Source organism: Mytilus edulis, chromosome 7 (genome assembly GCF_963676685.1).
Source record: "Mytilus edulis chromosome 7, xbMytEdul2.2, whole genome shotgun sequence".
Taxonomy (NCBI): Eukaryota; Metazoa; Mollusca; class Bivalvia; order Mytilida; family Mytilidae; genus Mytilus; species Mytilus edulis.
Window position 1 is genome coordinate 32,318,179 of NC_092350.1, and position 22,743 is coordinate 32,340,921.

General features: G+C 32.1%; 1 protein-coding gene across 9 annotated transcripts in view; it reads left to right on the forward strand.

Moving 5' to 3' along the window:
* The window catches only part of LOC139482641 (B-cell lymphoma 6 protein-like), a 109,342-nt gene that overhangs the window by 56,262 nt on the left and 30,337 nt on the right, over window positions 1-22,743 (forward strand). Inside the window, exons 5-6 of one of the 9 annotated variants that reach the window (XM_071266601.1) lie at window positions 9,012-9,313; window positions 9,690-10,090. The exons of 2 other annotated variants lie outside the window; for them this stretch is intronic. In XM_071266601.1, coding sequence (XP_071122702.1) covers window positions 9,012-9,313; window positions 9,690-9,725 — 338 coding nt within the window. In that variant the 3' untranslated portion in view covers window positions 9,726-10,090. Of the gene's footprint in view, window positions 1-450; window positions 1,591-4,304; window positions 4,657-6,092; window positions 7,139-9,011; window positions 9,314-9,689; window positions 10,091-14,329; window positions 14,734-18,155; window positions 18,962-22,743 lie in introns of those variants that run through there. 6 more of the 9 variants (XM_071266604.1, XM_071266622.1, XM_071266605.1 and 3 more) reach the window with 6 other exon arrangements.

Genomic DNA, 22,743 nt, shown 5'->3' on the forward strand with positions numbered 1-22,743 from the left:
AAGTTTTTTTCCAATTCTTCTACTTCATGTCCACAAATAAAGCAACTATGCATTCAAATTATGCGAAGGATACTTAAGAAAAAATAAGGTGACCCGTATTTTGAAATTGTTGCTCTTTCGATGTTTTTTATACGCCCATCAGAGTTTTATATGTATAAGTTTCAAAGTACTTGTATGTTATTCAGCATAATGCTATTTGAAAAAAAAAAAATTCCCGCCCAAGATAACAAAACCCCAAAACAAATAAGAGAAAAACAAAACAAAACAAAACAAAACAAAACAAAACAAAACAAAACAAAACAAAACAAAACAAAACAAAACAAAACAAAACAAAAACAAACAAACAAACTCCAAAACAGACAAAATCCGGGGTAAAACAAAACAAAACACTCAAATTATATAAAAGATACAATTTCGATGGCTAATCGAATGTTTAATTTAAACTTTCAGGTAAGTCGCACGAGTTGTTCTCTGAACGAGAAGGACACAGCGGAGGTGTTCCAGTGCCCATGGGAGAGATTTCCAAACATTCATTAGTACCTATTATTGGAAGTAGAGGTTATCCGATGCAAAAAGAATGTAGATATTGCCAGAGATATAAGATAAAGTCTAAATCTGGAAACAGACTGCGAACAAATTTTAAATGTGCAACTTGTAATATAGCACTGTGTTGTGTCCAGCATACTGGGAGAAACTGTTTTGTGTCATATCACAATGAATTCGTTTTTGGAAAACAAATAGAATGAATTTTGAATCCTCCTGATCTTATCTGTTTGATGAAGGTTGTGACTGCAGCGTTTTTAAACTTTTCACAATGGCATATTGTCAAAAAATGTTTTCCTTATGTGTATATTGCTGTAAAATGTTATTCCAATCATTAATTCCGAAAATAGAATCTCTATGTCCTTAGAAACGTTTTAAAATTAACTTCAAAATGAAGTTATTTGTACCCGAAATGCAAAACATTGCTTTACTTTCAACATTTTTTCGTTTGGGTGAACGATGTCCTGCTTACACATTTGGGTAGATAGGTACTCAAAATATATACAAAATGCGATATTGCAATCTCCAGGCGTTTATAAGTTGGCTGCCTGTTTAAAAACAGTTTCACCTCCTCTTCTGAAGCTATGAGATGAGTATTTTGTTGGATCGAACCCAATTTTCTCAATGATATTTAAAAGAAAAGTCTGTAACATATTGTAGGACTCTGGCTTAGTTTTTCTACCAGATTAGGGAAACCAAGGAATTATAACTGACATATGTCCTTGCTTACACGCATGTGCATTGGCTAATGCAATTATTGTAAGTAATGTTTGGTAGTGGCACCGTCCGTTTAAAGTAGTTTTAACTCATTGCAATTTTAAAAGTGGTCATGGTAAATTATAATCTAACGCTTAATAACTTTATTTTGGAATATAAAGGTGTAAATTGTTAAACTGTAGCGTACTATAATGTACAATATAGATTGTCAAAGTGTGCCATTTGTATATTTGTTGGCTATTCTTTATTATAGTAGAAGGTACAGGGAGTTCTATATATTTTATTTAATGTGGCATATTGAAATTAATAAAACAGAAGCAGTAAAAAATACATAATTTTTGTTCTCAATCTGTATCGAAGATGTACATGTGTATGGTTTACATAAGTTCCATAAAGTTCCATGAATACAGGGAATGCTTGTCAGAATGTTCTGCGGCTTTAAAAAAATAAAATGAAAATATGACTGTTGTCAATAGAAAAAAATAATATAAGCGGTTTTAGATTATTGTGTCTTATCCCCGTTCAAATTTAAGCTCGACATGTTGTACAGACAGTTTATTGTTGAAAGCTGCATTGATTACCCTCTTTGTTCATTTTGTTAGCTGTGTTGCTGTTTCATTGACGGATACCAATATCTCCAATTATTGACGGATACCAATATCTCCAATTATTGACGGATACCAATATCACCAATTATTGACGGATACCAATATCTCCAATTATTGACGGATACCAATATCTCCAATTATTGACGGATACTAATATCTCAAATTGTTCATATGCACAGAAGTTAACATGTTTTCCTTATTAGAATCAATGCAGACGTGGTATCTTATGATAATAGATATAGGAAAATGTGGTGTGAGTGCCAATGAGACAACTCTACATCCAAATAACAATTTAAAAGGTAAACCATTGAAGGTCAATGTACGGCCTTCAACACGGAGCCTTGGCTCACACCGAACAACAAGCTATAAAGGGCCCCAAAATTACTAGTGTAAAACCATTCAATCGGGAAAACCAACGGTATAATCTATATAAAAAAAAAACGAGAAACGAGAAACGCGTATAAATTACATAAACAAACGAAAACTACTGTACATCAGATTCCTGACTTAGGACAGGTGCAAATGTTTATTTTAAGACTATGAATAAAACATCTTTTAATTGAGTGTTTGTTGTTTGCTTAACTTCCAGTGCCAATTGTGTAACGAGAGCAAGTCAACAATTGATACAATAGGTAGGATCTACAATCTAGTGGTTTACCGAGATAAAGGGCGGGTTTAGACTACCCCTGAAATGTTTTTGTGTCTTTCCTTGATATGATCTAACATCTCAGATGTGTAGTTCAATGGAAGTAAATATAATTATTAGTATATAAACAGTAGTTCAATGGAATTAAATATATTAGTATATAAACAGTAGTTCAATGGAATTAAATATATTAGTATAAGATAAGATAAGATAAGATAAGATATTTTTATTTCCAATTATGGGCCCCAAAGGGCATAAACATTACAACATCAATAATTTTTTTCATAATACAATACAAACAATGAGATAAAAAAAAAAAAAAGTTAAACGAGAACTATTTAAGTTCTTAAAGAATACGTAGATAAAGAATCTGTAGTATGTTGGTTTTTTTTAATACTAATGCATTTTATTACAAGTGTGGTTGATATAGATAACAAACAAGCAGCCCAAAAAGAAAAAAAAAAGAAAAATAGATATCCACATATGTATAGTACACAAAAAGTTGGATCAATTAAATATATAATAATTAGCCAAAAAGAAAGTAGAAATTAAACATGTCCATGACTCATCCTGTGTCAGCAGCAAATAGGAAAGCATTATGGTTTCCTAAAGGCAGCTGACACCAGGGGACGATACCTTATGGGCCATAGGCATGTAAAATGTGTGTAAATGTCTCTTTCCTACCTGTATCAAAAGCAAACAAGGAAGCATCATAGGTAACTTGAATGCAGTTGATACCAGGGGACGATGCCTCAAGGATATAAGAGAACATTTGAATAAATAATATATCTTAACAATTATTTTTTTTTTTAATCGGCTAGTATGTTTGTGATATTCAGATGAATATAATTTTCTATGTCCAATCAAATGTATATACACACATAGATTTCCTTTAACTAATCTTCACTAAGGAAGATGTTTGTATATAAAATTACATATTATTTTAAGTAACTCAACATTTTCTACACTAAATAACCAGATAATTTTGCTTTGACTGTTCATATGATTAAAATAAGAATTATATTGTGCAATACTAGCTAACATACAATTTCTATCATCCTCAAATTTGTTACAATCAAATAGAAAATGAGCCTCATCTTCGACAGTATTGGAAGAACATTTATTACATATTCTGTTAATTCGGGGAATACCCTGATATCTACCTAATTCTATTTGTAATCTATGAGAAGATACACGTAATTTAGTAAAACTTCTTCTAAGTTCAAAATTCTTGATCAATGTTAGATATTTTTCAAAACCAAAATTTGTTTTATATAAAAGGTAGGTTTTCAGTTTACTGTCTGAAAATTTATCTATTTGTTTTTTTCCAACAGCTAATAAACAATATTGATAGCTTGGTTTGTATATATTTCTTAAATTTGTATAAGGATTCACAAAATGGAGCATTTATGGCATTTGTATAGTCAATACCAAGTATTTTAAAAACAACATTTATTGAACCATACCATGATGTTATATTCATGTGATGTAGTGTCTTTGATTGTGTATATGCCTCTTTTAATAGAGGAAAATTATTACCTAAATTCTCTAATCTATACCAGTACAATAACATTCCTTTTATAATATTAAAATATAAAATTACACATAGTATTTTATAATGACACGGTAGATATTTCGATTTATTCAGTGAGGATTTGAAACTTGAACATCAATTGTAGCATGTACCACATAACTGTGTTTTTGATGGAACGTATAAGATAGTAATAATAATTGACATATAAGAGAAGTATTGGTCCAAGTTATAATTGTATTTTACTTTGACCTTTCAGGTAGAACATACTTGTTTTTACCCAGAAATCGTGAAAGAAGTCATTTCAACATCTGTTCACCTGTGCCTATTGGAGATATGTCTAAACATCCGGTGCCTATTGGAGATATGTCTAAACATCCCATGGTACCAATAATTCGAATAAAACGGATACAAAAGGACTGTAAATATTGCCAAGTACACAAATTAAAATCTAAATCAGGACTACGCTTCAAGACGAACTTCAAGTGTGCGACATGTGATATTGCCTTGTGTAGTGGTGAACATACAGAAAGACATTGTTTTGTTTTATTTCACAATGAATTCGTCTTCGGAAAACACAATATCTAAAGACATTCCTTTAACTGACAAAGGTAATCTATGTAGAATATACAAGTAGTAATAATACACCCTATTACCGACTACCACTACATCATATCAGTGGAATTTGTGTTCCCTATTGCCGTTCCAAACATTTTGTTTGTCATATAAAGCAGATGTAGTCAGCAGCTCCGATTGCTATTGCAATACAGTGGATTTTGTTACCGTGTACAGCAGATTTTCATCTGTGTTAGCTATTGCATCTGCAGGACTGGTCGGTACAAGGCTTTAAATATTAGGAATCACTTTTATCTGTTTGGAATTTCACATATTTTTTTTAAACTGGCGATTTATGATTGAGATTTAAGGCAGTATAACAGACTTTTCCCGAAAATTAGTCTTCAAAAAGAGCGAGATTATGCTGTCAACCAGCTATTGTGTCTCAAGTTTGCTGTCTTCTGGTGTTTTGTTTACGTGTATTTGGGATATTTTGGGATGTTTTCAAATTAACTTTATTTCTGAGAAACTCTTGTGTTTATGTCATATCAGTTTTAAGTAGTTTTCATGCATTTACATATTTCAATCCCCAAGTGCATCAATAGCTCAGCAGCCAATACTTCAGTATTTTAAAGATTTATAACATACCTAACTGTTTACTAGTATTAATTTGAAAATGATTAAGAAACTAAAGTTTAACTTCCTCAGGTATTATGAGATGATTATGGCTATTAATTTTAAAGTCTGTTTTGGTCATATATCTCTTTAACTTCAACATACACTCATGGCTTTTGAATATTCGGCTTTGAGCGTCCCTGATAGAGGTGCAACCCGAAAAGCGCTTCGGACGCATGCAATTATAAGGAGTTAATTGTTTTTCATAGTATAACAACAATTGTGAAAAAGAAATGTATAAGCAATAATGATTTAGGTATTGAAAGATGATGTTCACTTATCTTAAATTGTCAGCAGGGAGGATTTGTCAATTATGTAATTCTGATATTGAAGATGAATTTGATTTATTCATTACATGCACTCAAATAAAGAAACCCATATTATTTGCAATACACTCTTTCTCTGTTTTATTTGAGTGTGAGAATTTTTGATTTTGATATACATGTATGTAAAATGTGGTTTTTGAGGTTACACGATGTATGATTTGATTAAGACTTTAAAACAAGAAATATCTGCTTATAGTTTGAACTTTAGTGTATTCCTACTTTCTATGGATTTTTTTTGATATGTAATAATGGCGATAACTTGTATATTCTTCGAAAATATGAGATATTTAGCACGGGATATAACTCTAAATAGACTAGTTCACGGTATCGTTTTTGGGGGTGTTTTTAAGCAATTAGTCATGTTGTAATTGAAAATAGACATCATTTCAGCACATTGCTTGTTTACCGATTTGCTGTACACATCAAAAATTCAAAAACCTTTGTGATAACTCATTTTCATTTATGCCTATAAAATTATATTTTCTTTTCAGACTTGATACCTTTTCAACAAGATTTAGGAAACAACCCTTTAGGACAACATTATTACCCAGATAATAAAGGAAGGGACTACTTTATTTCGATGTCAAATAGAAATACAATGGCGAATAGAAAGTGTAACATAGAAGGCCACCCTGTCGTACCGATTGGGGAAAATAATATGCAGAGAGATTGTAAATATTGTCAGAAATACAGGATCAAAACAAAAAGGGGATGGAATGTCAAGACAAAATTTAAATGTGAAACTTGTAACGTGAATTTATGTTCTGGTGATATGACTTCAAGAAATTGTTTTGTTTTATATCACGAGGAAAACGTTTTTGGGAAGGTTCAATCGGAGATGTATATTAGTCAACTAGACACAAACATGTGAAGCAGAAATGTGAAATCAACTGCACATGTATACAAGTCAAATATGCACCGACATGTGAAGCATACATGTGAAATCAACAGCAGATGTATATTGGTTCTCTTGTCACAAATATATGAAAGTTAAACGTGAAAATAACTGTAAGGCTCTATCACAGATGTATGAAAGTCCAATAGACACATACATGTGAAGCAAATATGTGAAAAGAACGGAATTTATATAAGTACAATGGACAGACACATGTGAAGCATAAATGTGAAAAGAACGGACAAGCTCCATAGCAGATGTATTTAAGTCCAAAAGACACTAATATGTGAAGAATAAATGTGAAAAGAATGACTCATAAGAAATTGTTTTTTTGCTATTAGTTTTTGTAATTTTATTGTGTTATAATCAGTGTTTGATATCTTAAGAAAAAGATTTTGAAATTTAAAGATTTTGAAATTTTCGAATGCACTTTCTTCAATCTAAATGATCATTGGTTGAATGAAGATATAATTTATGTAAAGAATTCGTTTGTAATGGTAAGGAAACCACTTGTATGTTTCTTTGCATTACTGTATAGTATTGATGTTTTAAACTGATGTCATATATTTGTAATTGATGATTTGTTAAACTTTTATATATCATTTTTAATATGTCTTGTGAATAAACGAGAACTCAAATTGGTTTGAATTTTGTAAATTGCATGCCAAAATCTATCAAGAAATTATTAACATTACTCTGTGTTTTCTTACATGTACTCTTATTCTGTTGTTTTGAATGGGGGTCTTTGCACTTCAAATATTGCAATTCCTGACGGTGGTTCTTGTTGACGTCGGTTGAAATACAGTTTACTAACATGCACCAAGTGTGAAATGAGATACACAAAATATAGTGCATTGATAAGAACATTCGGTACATCATATCCATGAAAATTTCCAGAAAATTTTTCAATGAAATATATGCTCAGATAATCAAGTCACAAATTCAAGTTGCACTTGTTAAGAAAATTTACGTATCTTTTGCAAGGTGAAGGAATCTAATATCAGTTCTGAAAATATCAATTATGTCATTTTTAAAGTCACCTTGATATTGGAGTTATCTTCCTATATCCATGATAGTTGTAGTTGAATCAATGACAATTAATATATACAATGATAAACCAAAGCAATCTTTACCCTTCGGTGCTTACAAGTACTTTGATAATACACGCTATGCTTTTCTAGTGCTGAACATTCGAAGAAATCACAGCTTTGAGTTATTTGTACGAAGAGTTAATTTCTGTGACATGAAGTCATATTCCCTGAATAACCTGATGTTGAAGTTAATTTTATAGACTAATTAATTACAAGTTGTTGTTGAAACGCTAACCTCAAAAGGGCATTCGATGTAAAATTCATGTTCAGCGATTTGATTCAAATTCTCATATTGATTCATAACAAAACGTATATCCAAATTATAAAAAAAGTCTGAAGTAAACAATTTCCAAGGCATGGGCTCGATAATATGTGGAGATTTAGTCCAGTCATTCTAGCCAAAATATGACCAAACCTCAAACTAATTGCAACATAATGTTCTTCTAGTTTTCCAAGCTGGTTTAGGTGAACTGTTGAACATAAAAAAAAAAATCGAGAATGTTTGGATGAAGGGGAATTGCTAATTTTGGGTGAAAACCTTGATTTTTGGTGAAAAATCGCTGAATTGTTTCGTGCGTATTTTAGTCTAGATGCTATCTTATTAACTATGGAGTTGTCATCCAAAGACAGTCAACTATCATATTAGCGATATAAACATAAATATACGGATATAAATAGATAGCTAGGTCTGTTTAATTTCATGTTATAGGTTTGAAATATATTAATTTGTTAATTAAGGGGCCAGCTGAAGGACGCCTTCGGATGCGAGAAATATCTCGGTGCATTGAAGACCTGTTGGTGACCTTCTGCTGTTGTCTGCTCTATGGTCGGGTTGTTGTCTCTTAGACACATTCCCCATTTCCATTCTCAACTTTAATCATCGTTTTTACCTGTATAAGCAAGATTTTTTGTGGATAGATTCAGTCAATGAAATGATGTACCTTTGATTCACTTTTAATGTTGACATTCTTTTCCTCTTAATAATTAAACACGCTTAATTTATGCGTACTCGATCTCTAGCTAAGGGGTTGAATTGAAAGTCACATGAATATGGATTCAATGAGGTCGAATTGTTCAAGTGAAAAAATCATCATCGATGTTTCTGAGCTTATTTTGACAAAATTGAACATACTAGTTGAAAAATACGAGTACTTATTTTACGATTTCACTTTAACTAATAATTGAACAAACAATATCATATTTTAATATTTATATACATGTACTCGTAGCTAGTGCCCCTTTAAGATAATCATTTCGTAATAATGGAACTGTCATTTAAAAATGCTCTTGTTTTTTTTACACCTCGGTAACTGTGTTCTTTAAAGGATAGTTAAAAAGAATACACTAAGCGTACATGTACTCTTACAAAAACTGCATTACAGTGTTCATGGGGAAAATAAATGAAACTATCTTTTGCTTTCCAGGATCAACTATGTATAATTATATGCCGGGTAATACAGGAAGACCGGATAACGTAGGAAGGCCACCTCCAATAGAGGACGTTCCAGGTCACCCAGTAGCCATAGTTGGAGGAAACTATAAGCAAAGAGAATGTAGATATTGTCGTTTCACTGGGAATCGTACCAAATCTGGATGGAGAGTGAAAACTAATTACAAATGTGCGACATGTGATATTCCTCTCTGCACCAAAGAATTGACCAACCGCAATTGCTTCACTAGTTATCATCATGAATTTGTATTAAGGGACCAGCAGTCTGAATTAAGGGTAAATAAATTGTATTCTGTTAACATTTTAAATTCTCTATTGCTTCTATAGCCTGGATTTTTTTTATTGTAAATACTTTTAACCTTTTCTCTGGTTTCAGTGTTTTTAACACAGTCAGGGTTTATCCAGTATTATTACATCGTCCAGAATGACATGTTAGCTTCGGTGATATTTAACATTGTTTCCAGTTGTTCCCTTGTGTTGTTGTTGGAAATTGTATAGTTAGCTTAGACTAGACCCTTCTACTTCATTATAGGAGTCCCCCTAGTATAAGTGTGCATTTATCTCATATCCAAACATCCTCAATTTTGATTTTATATTAGAAGTGTTTCGATACTGATTTTCGCAGTCAACAAGGTTTTCTTTTCTTTTGCAGCAACCTTACCGTGGCAGTCAAGAGGACAATTATTAACAGGAACAGGATGTTATCCATACTTTAGTCAGGAGGATGTCAACCGGAAATGTGATTTGCCTGGACATCCGGTTGTGCCAATAGAAAATAAAAAGCAGCGGAAGTGTAAATATTGTCAAATACATAAATTACGGACCAAGTCCGGATGGCGTGTTGTAACAAACTTTAAATGTGGTACATGTGACATTGGATTGTGCTCTGGAGAAAATACAGACAGAAACTGTTTCCAGCTTTTTCATGAAGAGTTTGTCTTTGGACAACATGGCGATGTACCAATAAAATGATTGAAAGAATATTAAGATAAACTTTTTAGTTTATGACCTATGTTTAAGTAAACTTTGTTTTCATTAAAATATTGATTGAAATTAATCATATTGTTTTTGCCAGTCCACTGATTTATAACTAGTTTGAGCATGACTTTGTAGAGTTATCTATGTTTTATTTCTACATCACCGATTTATCGAAACACGAAAAATAAATACTCTAGACTTTTGTAACGTCTGAAGTTATGCATGCCAACAGGGTTTTATAATATTGCGATTGTAAACCAACCAATAACTGGCAAAGTTTGAATCAATATGGATCCTTCAGTTTTGAAAATATTCTTGCATATTGTGGTCTTTTTTAAGGATAGTATACTCGTTATTTAGATTGTTATTTTACGAGGGTCCTAATTAAATGAGAATAATAAAAAAAAGTTTTTTGGTCAATTATGAAGCCATGTATCGAAAATGTTTTCTGGTCTATTTCTAGGCTAAACAAGGTAGTTTTCAGGATTAATTGATCGGTGTTTAACGCTACATTCAACATCATTGTGCTATTTCGTGGCGGTCAGCCATAATTGGCTGAGGAAGCCGGAGTTCCTGGAAAGAATCACCGACCTTTGGTAGGAAAACTGACAATGAAGATTAGATTCGAGTGCACCTGCCTAGTGCGGGATTGGAACTCACAACTTCAGTGTTGATTGGCTGGTGATATTGTATTTCGACTACTTAGAGTTTTTCCTAAAGCTGTGGTGACATCAATGAGAAACTTATATACTTGTTCGTTATGATTTGAAGGTTTAGAAGTATGCACAATTATGATCACAAAGATCTATGCTTTTGCGGATAGTGAATCCAAATCCAGAGGTTTCTTAAGCTTTTTATATAGCATACTGTTTTGCTGCTGAGTAGTGATGTAAATTATAAAAGTGTTCTCTGCTAAAAATAATGTGTTAGTAGTTTATGAACAAAAATGAAACACGTCTTCAAATTGTTTTTGTCTTTGAATGGAGATGGGACATTTTATCAGAATAAATCCTAACTTTTACAAAATATTTTCATCTGAAATGTCCCATGATTTCTACTGTCAACCAACAAGTCCGACAAGACTAAGGATATTTTAACGATTTTCTTGAAAACCGCTTTAGACTGAGATTGGCAATGAATTGTTATCATAACAAGTTAAGGACAAATTAGAGTTATATATGATTGCTGTTAATTGAAACATGCTGAAAAACTAAATATCTTGAGCATAGATTCTTTTCATGATCTATGGCTCCTTACCTCTTACCCACTTATATCATAAGTTATTAAATATACCTAGAAATTTTACGATCCCCACTCATTTCCTAATGATACTTAGTATTCCTATGTGTCATGGCAATACCTGTGTTGTACTAGAATGTGTTTCCTTTACATTGGCAGATCCAGGGGGGGGGGGGCGGTCCGGGGGTTGGAACCCCCTTTTTTTGCCGATCAATGCATTTGAATGGGGAAATATAGTTGGAACCCCCCTTTGTCCTGGGTTGGGATTCCTCCTTTTTAAAATGACTGAATCAGCCCCTGCTGTACCTTTCCTTAATCAGAGTAAGTTCGATACATTCTATAGATAAGGGGAGACTTATTTGTGTCCATTAAAACACCCCATCGTAGTTGATAATTCTCTTATGAAGATCATACATGCAAAAAGTCAAATATCATATATTTTGAAAGTATTTCGTGGTGTATAAAGCGTTGTTAAATATTACAGAACTTAACCAGTGGTTTGATTGGCATTGAGACAACTATCCACCAGATACGAGCACCCTTTTTATACTTTAAACATATTTTATTTCAAAATTCATGTACATGACATATACATATTAATATAGTAATACATTAATACAAAGGGATTCGGAAACAAGGTTTCCCTTTATTAATACCGTCTCACTGTCAAAAAGCTAAAGGAAAATAACTGCTAATAAAAAATAGATTTTTCTTCGTCGATCAGATCTTTTCTACATGTATGTGCCGGTGGCGGTGTGAGTTTCAAAGACTTTGTCAAGGCTTTTTCACCAAAATCGCGATCCTAGCCATAAAAGACGTTATATGCCAAATCGTTTTGAATCTACGGGCAAATGTTTAACTTGTTTAAACGTTTTCGAACAAGGGAGTAATTATTACACTCCAAAATAAAATTCATATTGCTTGATTCTTATGCAAGTACAGTTATTACTTTCTATGTAAGATTTCTCTTCAAGAATTGTGCATTTAAATTGCTACACTCTTTTAGTTAAAACATACTAGAACACACCCAAGAAATCGCGGGCATTCAGAGCGTAGTTTAAAGTATGTAAAGTGTTGTTGGAAGAATTTTGTAAAATATTGAATGACTGGAGAATTTCAGCAAAAGTATCATAAGTCATAGGTTATTAGGGATAGAAAAATGTTTTTTTTATCCCTCCTCCTTCATTTCCAAAATTCCGAATTTTTGGTTTTTTATCAATTTCAATATGAAAATTCATTTAGTATGTTATGAACATTTAAGTAAGGAGCCTGTGATTCAGTGGCTGTCGTTTGTTTATGTGTTACATATTTGTTTTCGTTCATTATTTGTACATAAATAAGGCCGCTATTTTTCTCGTTTGAATTGATTTACATCGTCATTTCGGGGCCTTTCAAAGCTGAGTATGGGCTTTACTCTGTGTTGAAGGCCGTATGGTGACCTATAGTTGTTAATTTCTGTGTCATTTTGGTCTCTTGTAGAGAGTTGTCTCAACATGGTAATCCTACCACATCTTTTTTTATGTCCCACCTAGATAGTAGAGGGGCATTATGTTTTCTGGTCTGTGCGTCCGTTCGTCTGTCCGTTCGTCCGTCCGTTTGTCCGTCTGTCCTGCTCCAGGTTAAAGTTTTTGGTCAAGGTATTTTTTGATAAAGTTGAAGTCCAATCGACTTCAAACTTAGTACACATGTTCCCTATGATATGATCTTTCTAATTTTAATGCCAAATTAGAGCTTTTATCCCAATTTCACGGTCCACTGAACATGGAAAATGATAGTGCGAGTGGGGCATTCGTGTACTGAGGACACATTCTTGTTTTGTAATCAATGAATTTTGTAAAAGATTTAATGACTGGAGAATTTGAGAAGAGGTATCAAAAGTTTACATGAATAATTTTAGCGCTTATCTGTATATTATGAACATTCATTACTATATAAATAAAGTGTATTTACTTTCAATTCTAAGTTTACTATTCGATCTATGGTGGTCAATTGATATAGTATACAGACCTTCTCCGTTTAATAAACTTTGTGACCGTCGTGGATAGTAAACTTGAAAATGATAGCAGATAGAATTAAAATGCACTTTATTCGTAGTATATGTATGATCATGTATGGTCAGAGTATACAGAACAACGCAAACCGGAAGTCTAATCTGACTTAAAATTTCGTCCAATGACGGGACAATATTTGGATGACTTTTTTCTCGTTTTTCTCCCAAAATAACTCAATCTGAATAATCATATGAATAGATGACAAATGCGACTATGTACTGTACCTATAGGACACAGAGGCGTGTTGATTAATTTATTGTGGAAAGAAGAGAAGCGGCACACAAAATGAGGTCTTCTCGTTAAATAGTATAGATTAATAGTATAGATATGTCTCCTATTTGCATTTATTTGTACAAATGCCAAAAGAATAAAGACGTATAAATATTCCGTTATAATTGAATCTTTTCAAATTTCTGCAAAAGTGGGAGGGTTAGCTAGTTGTAAATCAAAGTTAAACCCATATATTTATTCGGAAAATACTTGTACAAAGTATATTTACTGTACAAAGAATATTTTTTAGTTGGTCGGCATTGTCGAATGTATGGTTGTGTCAGTTTTAATAGAATTACCCCGTTTGAAACAACTGTGGAGTTTAGTATGTTTGTCATCCGGCACAATTTTTGAACCAAGGATATGTATAGTATACAAACCCTTCTATAAAGTAAGGTCATATAATACAAAACATGAAAGAAAGTTTGATCTGATGCGACAAACAGAATTTAAAGATACAATTTTAATAATTTTCATGACAAAAATGATAAGATATGTTTTAAAATGTCACATAAAACTTGTCGAATTTCATCTAACAAATGTATCTGCATCTATGCTAGCCAAGGGTTACGATCCAATCTCCTCCTTAGAACATACGAGGAGGGGAGTAGATAATAACCATTGGCTAGCGTATATAATGTATCTGCTTGTGCGTTTCAATTTGTCGTAAAGTTTTTAAATTTATATTTTTCTGTAAAAAAAAAGTACATTTGAAAGTTTATTATTTTCCTGACGCTATATTTTATAATTTCAGATGTTTTATTCCCATACCTTTCAAGTAATACTAGCAAGCTTCAACATACCGGTGGAGAAGAGTACAAACATCATTATGTAGGAGACGTTCAACATACTCTTGTTTCTATTGGTGACAAGAAGGAAAAGCGTTGCCAATTCTGTAGGCTATCAAAATGTAAAACGAAAGCAGGATGGGATATACTCACTCGATATAAGTGTAAAGAATGCGAAATTCCATTGTGCTCCGGAATGCAAACTCCTCGTAATTGTTTCGAAAATTTTCACGAACAATTTTTTAATGTCAAGTTTTAAGGATGTCAGGAATAATCAATCAATGAAGGCTTCTGTGTTTGGCCATTGAGATGAATTTTCACTTGCACTGTATACATTTTCATTCCAACTGCATAATTTCCATTTCTACTGTATATATTTTAATTTGTGTTATATACATTCTAATTTGTATTATATACATTTTAATTTGTATTATATACATTTTAATTTGTACTATATACATTTTAATTTGTATTATATACATTTTAATTTGTATTATATACATTTTAATTTGTATTATATACATTTTAATTTGTATTATATACGTTTTAATTCCTACTGTATAATTTTCATTTTTACTGTACACACTTCATTTCAATTGTATTTCTATTTTTATTTCTGCTGTATACATTTATTTCTACCTACTGTACAATATTAAAAAGGAAGAAAAAAACCAAGACAATGTTTTGTAATTATTGACAAAAGATTTGTAATCATTTCTAAATGTAAAAGGTAATTACGATAATAAAAGATATAACTTAATAACTTGTGTCATGTTATTTTAGTACGCGTACGTTCCAAATACTCATATGGTCTGGAACATGAACATACTGATGATTTCCTATCTATATTTAAATCCGTAAATATCTATGCTGAAACGACTCTGTCGTCCCTTTAGCCACTTATAATAGGAGCAAAGCTTGTTTTCTCTATATCCTATGCACCAGTATGGATATTGTAAATCATAACTTAACTCACAGAATGAAAAGTTGATATAACACACCAAAGGAAATATTTATATTGACTAATTGATTGTTGTTTGCTGAACATTCAGTTGCATATATTTCATTCATATTCATGACGAATAGATTCAACGTCTGTGTGAATGTTATTTTTTTTTTACTGTTGTGCTCTAACATTTTTTCTACACATAGTCAAATAGTTAAAATAAATGGAATTATGGAAAATCAAAACAAAACTGATGGATTTATTAATATTCATATATTTAGCATTTGATTCTGCATGTTAAGGACTGCTAACTTACAATACACTTGATTTTGAGACCAATTTGGTCTCAATTGACTCCGTTTACCATGCAGCATGTCATGTATTGACTCCTCAAAGAGACCTTTATATGGGTTATTTCAAGTGCAGCGAGTATGAAATTCTCACCACACAACTCTTGAGAATGCTAATAATATAAAGCACATTCATTTCGACTTAGACATGGGTTTGACTTAAAAATGGGTTTAATGGTTTTTTCTGGTTTGTACCGATCTAATGAGTTAAGCCCCTGTTAACTGACTTTTATAGTTTGTTCTTATGTTGTTCAGTAACACCATTGGCCTTGGTTAAGAGAGAAAGTTGAGCGTTCCGAACCTTGTTTAACCCCTCAACATTTTTTATGTGTCTGTCCCAAGTCATGAGCCTGTAATTTGTGGTTCATGTCTGTCACATACGTTTTTCGTAAATTGTTTTGTTATGTTAGTTTTTTCGATTGAATTGTTTCATTATTTACATGTCGTGGACCTTTATAACCGACTATACGGTATGGTATTTCTCATTGTTGAAAGCCGTATTATTGTCTATAATTGCTTACATCCACTTCATTTGAACTTTGGTGGATAGTGGTCTCCTTGATGCAATAACACATTCTTTTTTTTTGCATAATTCTGTCATATTTCCACAACTGCATGATACAGTCTATTACTGAGCATTGATATACAAACACAAACTGGCTTTTTATTGATATGATTATGGTATAATGAGAAAACTAAAATTAGAATATAAACTATTCAGGTGTCCTCATTTCCAGTTTAATGACAAAGAGAATAGCACTAAATGTTAGGTTGAAGTATATACATTTGAATTTAAGATATTTGACTGATACATTTTAGAAAATATCATTTCCACAGTGTGTAATTGTCCTAATACGAGAATTTATCGAGTCAATACAATTCATTTCGGGTAAGGCGAAGCCAAATCCGATATGAATTTTATTGACCCGATAAATTCCGCATTAGGACAATTGGACACTTTGTAACGAATTTTTCCTGTTTTTTTTATATTACATATTATTATTTTCAAATTCAATATTAGGACAATTTCAACAAACAATATTTTAGATATTTAATCTAAAACTGTGAAAAAATAAAAATATATGGACTATAAAGCCACTCATTATTTTATTAGGTCAATGGTGTAAGGGAGACAATTCCAATTGACATAATAAATAAGGGAGATAATTCCAATTGACGTAATAAAAAAACGTACTGAAATTTATTAGGACAAAATCAGCCAATCAAATTGCGAGAAATTATTCTAAATCAGGATTATATGCTTTAATCACCTGGTGTAAGAAGGTATGTGTCAAAAAACTTATAACTTGTACAAAAACCCTGTACAAACTATAATTTGTAGAAACTAACATTTATTACACAACATATACATTTTCATATATTTCGTAGGTTAACATGTTACCTTTTACCATATTGTTCAGTTGTTTGGGTATTGTGTTCTGTGACGTAATAATGGAGACCTCCCATGTTGCTCACAGAAAAACATACTCCTTTTACAGTGTTTTAAGTTTTGACATATTGTGACCTATTTCAATCAGTTTTATTTGTCAAGAGATGATATTCTACAGACAAAGCGGCATAACTCAGACCGAAATATAAACGAAACACTAATACATGGCAGATTAAAATTTTGTTTCCGGTAACTGATTGAAAAAATTTAAAATGTATGCTTATAGTCAAATTGTATTTTTGGTACAGCTAACTATAAATTCACGGACGCCATCACGAGTTGGTTGACCGTTATGGAATAACCGTTTCACAAATGATATCGGTTATGTTTCTTACGTCGTATCTACAATCTCCTTCCCTTTCATGAATGTGACCTACCGAATTATACTATTTACCGGATTTGTTATCACATAAGCAACTCGACGGGTGCCACATGTGGAGCAGGATCTGCTTACCCTTCCGGAGCACCTGAGATCACCCCTAGGTTTTGGTGGGGTTCGTGTTGCTTATTCTTTAGTTTTCTATGTTGTGTCTTGTGTACTAATGTTTGTCTGTTTGTCTTTTTCATTTTTAGCCATGGCGTTTTATGGTATCTTTCGTCCCTCTTTTCTGTCAGGGTTCATCTGACCTTTACCTCAATTTGTGTTGGTTTCTTTTTTTTTGGGAGGGGGCGCTTTATAACTTGCTGTTCGGTGTGAGTCAATGCTCCGTGTTGAAGACCGTACTTTGCCCTATAATGGTTTTCTCACACCATATCTTATTATTATTTTATCTATTTGTTTATTGGATAAGGCCTGTGTCTCAGATAATGTAGTAATATGTCAACTATTTGTGTGGTAAGGAAGGATAAAATGTTTTTGTTAAAAAAAACACGGTTCATCTGATCTTGACTTTAATTAATAAATCAGTGATAAAATTAAGTTTCCTGCAAGGTCTGTTTTCAAATACTATATGCAATAGGTCAACTATATATTAATAATGTATCCAAATGACATTTGTTTAAAACAGAGTATGTTTTGTTGTAAATGCAATTATTTTCTGTTTCAGTGACCGCTAAAAATATCCAGTCAAGTCCAGGAGCCCAACCATCTGGTGGTCATTTGCCAATACTGACCGGTACCAGGAAACGTTGTCAATATTGTTGGATGAACAAGATCAAGACAAAAAGAGGATGGGATATCTTCAGTGCTTACAAGTGTAGCCAATGTGATGTTTCATTGTGTTACACCTACCGAAATTGTTTTGAAGTTTTTCATACGATTTTTAAAGATAAAATCAATGACAGTAAATGGATCGCACAATTTCACCGAATGTAGCCAACACAGTTGTAACTTTTGTCTTTTTTTCTTTGTGTGTTTTTGTTTTAGAAATAACTACAATTTTATATAGAATATCATTTTGTGCTGTCACTTAGATTTTAGTTCTTAAGTATTTGAATTATAATGGTATAAGGAAATCTGTTTCTGGTAGTTTCATTTAAGTTATAGAAATATATTTTGGTTATACAGGGTTATTGATATTGTTAAAAGCGGGAATCACAGTTGACTAGAATTAATTAGACGACATAGGATCAATCTCCGGCGCAGAGCTCACATCCGTTCCGTACTTACTTCGTATCACTACACTAAATATGACGAGGTCATTGTATTGTAGTGTACTAAGTATACGGAAAGGAAACGAGCGCTGTACGGAGATTGACATAGGATATACACCTGGAGCTCAATAGTCTAAAACCTTCAATAACTCTTTGGACAAAACATATATTTCAGTGGCAAAGAGTATGTTTATGTTATTCTCTGTCTATTTTGATGTTTAGTTTTACTAAATTAAACAAAAAAACGCCTTTTATTTCAGCTCTTTGTATGCTAATACATCTAAATAAAGAAAGTATCTAATCGACTTTAAACCCCGCGTAATCATGGCTGAATTACTTCCTTTACAATTTATCCTAATTAGATGTTAATGTGATATAACACTAATAATCTTATGCTTTATTAATGTTAACAAATTGAATATATTTTCATGACTTGTCAATGATTCCACCTCTACCTATCCGAAACAAACAGAAACATTCATAGATAGAAGTCGTAAATCATGTCAATATTTCTCCACATTTCTAACAAAATGAAAAATGATGGGATGTCGGTATAAATGCATCCAGTGTAATGTTCCTCTTTGTTTTGATGTATACCATAATAAGAAATGCTTTGTGGTGTACCATTTGCATGATCTTGGTCTTCATAGACCACACCCAAACAATTGATTGGTTTAAATTGGATTTTTTTTTTACTTCACAGTTCATTACGTCGCTGTTTAAAATCTACTTGGAAGTACTGCGGTTGATCTCTTTGTACAATTTGGTCTTGTAATGTTTTTACATTTGAAACTATGATATTGTTGTCTTTGATATGGATGAATCTCTCCAGGCACTCTTCCTTTCTCCGCCAAAAAACCCTGGCCACCACTAAATAACCAATAGTACTGAAAGTGGCGAAAAACACAAAAACATAAATAAAAAATCGATCAATCAATGTTTCTAAGATTTCTAAGATATACTAGAGTGATTATGTGATATTCAAAACATGGTTTATGTCTATAGTAATCTGATACACTGATAAAAGGATACGGTCAACCAACTATTGGTAGAAGGTGTTTTAACAATGTTTATTGTATACTGACCTTTCTACCTTTATATATCGATCGATATTAATACATTTTAGGTTGAGTACTCAGATGGCGGTAAATATATAATATTAATGTCCCAGTCGAAAGCTTGGTTACTCGTCAGTAATTGTCTGTATTCGTTTCTTTTGTTTTGTTCTGATTGTAATATTGCGCTTAACACTGATTCTGGTTATCTATACTTAATCTTTTCACAACGCATTGTCTAGTAGAATCACTTGCATGTTAAAAGTGTTACCTGAAACTAATGTTCAGTGGTTGTCGTTTGTTGATGTGATTCATAAGTGTTTCTAGTAGTGGGACCGTTACTGTTATGGTTATAACTTATGAAATTGATATAGAAAACAATATATTCATTGTAGTATGTTAGGGGAATTTTATAATATACCGTTATTTACACGCCAAACCGGTTACCAGAACTTATGATACACCAAACAATGTATCTTACATCTAAGAAACAGACAATATATGCCTTCAATTTTAGAATTTATTCATACATGTTTGTAGTATTCAAAACTGTCAGCCATAATATGCTCTTCAAGGGTCAAATGTCATTCACCTTTTATTTGATACTTATATTAAAAAAACAAAATATATACCAAAATTCCAAATACAGCCAAATTAATCTATTCCTGGGATAAGAAAATCGTAACTAATGACCTTACATGTTCCATTTGTTTGTCAGACTTCTTTGACTTTGAATTAGATATAGACATTGCTAGAGATTTGAAATACACTTTTAGTTTCGAATGCTTACTACTAAATTGTAGGTGTTTGGTTATTGGCATTGATACCTTATTTACATTATAAGACTTTTCTATAATCATGGTCCATTTCTTTTCTTGATTGAAATTTTGAGTATACGTTAACTTTCAGATCTGAACTTGGCAATACTGTTTTGCACTATTCGTGACAATACCATATGCATTATGTTATAAAGAAAGGCACTCAATGGTTCATTAAGATAATGCGTGATTTCAAGAATTTACTTGTACAAGGAAGGTTTTAAGTATCTGTTAGTGCATATATATACGATTTGTACTTGTGCCGAGGCAGGACTATACATTACCATAATGTGAATGCTTTGAAGTATTTGTATCCGTATAAAAATAACCAGAATATATATGTTAATATGATTATATACTGTTGAAATATACCTGTTAGCTTGATAAAGGTTACTATTTTAGGCTTAGAGTTCTCAGATGCCGATGTTTGATTGGTTATGATTTGATTGATACTATTTTATTCATATTTAGAAGGTGAAGGATTACAGATTATTAACACAATTTAGAAATTTCAAATAGTTTCTGACTATCTGATTTTGCATGAAACAGTCTTTTTCTAATTAGTTATCAAAGGTACCAGAATTATAGTTTTTAAATACGCCAGACACGCGTTTCGTCTACATACATGTAAGACTCATAAATAAAGGCAACAGTAGTATACCGCTGTTCAAACTCATAAATCCATGGACAAAAAACAAAATCGGGGTAACAAACCAAAACCGAGGGAAACGCACCAAACATAAGAGGAAAACAACGACACAAAACCACAATGTAAAACACAGAAACGGACCAAGCATCAAACAAAATCCCACGAGAAAAACAAATATAACATCAAAACCAAATACATGAATTTGGGATAGACAAGTACCGTGACACGTCTTATCGCAATGTGAATTTACACTCAAAATTAAGAGAAAACAAATGACGCAACGTTAAAATGTAACACACACAGAAACGAACTATCATATATCAATGGCCATATTCCTGACTTGGTACAGGACATTTTTAAAGAAAAAAATGGCGGGTTGAACCTGGTTTTGTGGCATGCCAAACCTCCCCTTTTATAGCCATGTGAAATATAATATTAAAATGACAACTCAACACCACAGTACTACAATATAAATAAATTGGAGAATACAATTGACAAAGAAACACACGAACAACAGCCAACAAAAGGCAACAAGTTGAAAATTTTAATACGCCAGAAGTGCATTTTATCCACACAAGATCTACTATTGATGCCCAGATACAAAAGTTTGAAAGCCGAAACAAGCACAAAGTCGAACAGCATCGAGGACCAAAAGATAAAAAAAGTTGTGCCAAAAACGGCCAGAGTTTTCTGTTAGTTACCAGAACATCCTTATTATTTAGAATAATTTATACTTTTGCAAACAGTAAATTTATAAAATTACTTAACAAAAGCTGTACATGATAGAACTGAAATATTAACTAATTACAGGAAACAACTGAAATACATTACATAACCAGACACATCCGAACAAGCCCAAAGTGCGCTCAGATCAAAATAGTTATAAAGCCGAACAAGTACAAAGTTGAAGAGCATTGAGGACTCAAAATTCCAAAAAGTTGTGCCAAATACAGCTAAGGTAATCTATCCTGAGATAAGAAAACCCTTAGTTTTTCGAAAAAAATTCAAAGTTTTGTAACAGGAAATTTATAAAAATTACCATATAATTGAAATTCATGTCAACACCGAAGTGCTGAAAGCCATCATATATACTAGACTTGAGACCCAGTCCGTCAGTTTTCTCGTTTGAATGGTTTTACATTTGTCATTTCTGTGATTTTTGTAGTTTACTAGGCGTTATAGGTTTCGCTTATCGTCCAAGGCTGTACGGTGATATAAAGGTGTTATCTTCGACGTCGGTATGTCCATAAAGGAAAGTTGTTTCATTGGCAATCATACAATATAATTTTTATATAAGTTTTATATGGTCATTGTGGAAAGAAATAGAAAATGTTTATAATGGGTTCTATATTTCGAACCATTCAAAAGTAATCCAACATAGTCATACTTTGAATTTAGTAGATTTTACCACAGGATTGATATTGTTAAAATGACATTCTTATGTGATCTCAATTTATAAACAATGTACGTATTTGTTTATTTTCACGATATTGCAAATTCCATAAACTTTTACTCTTAT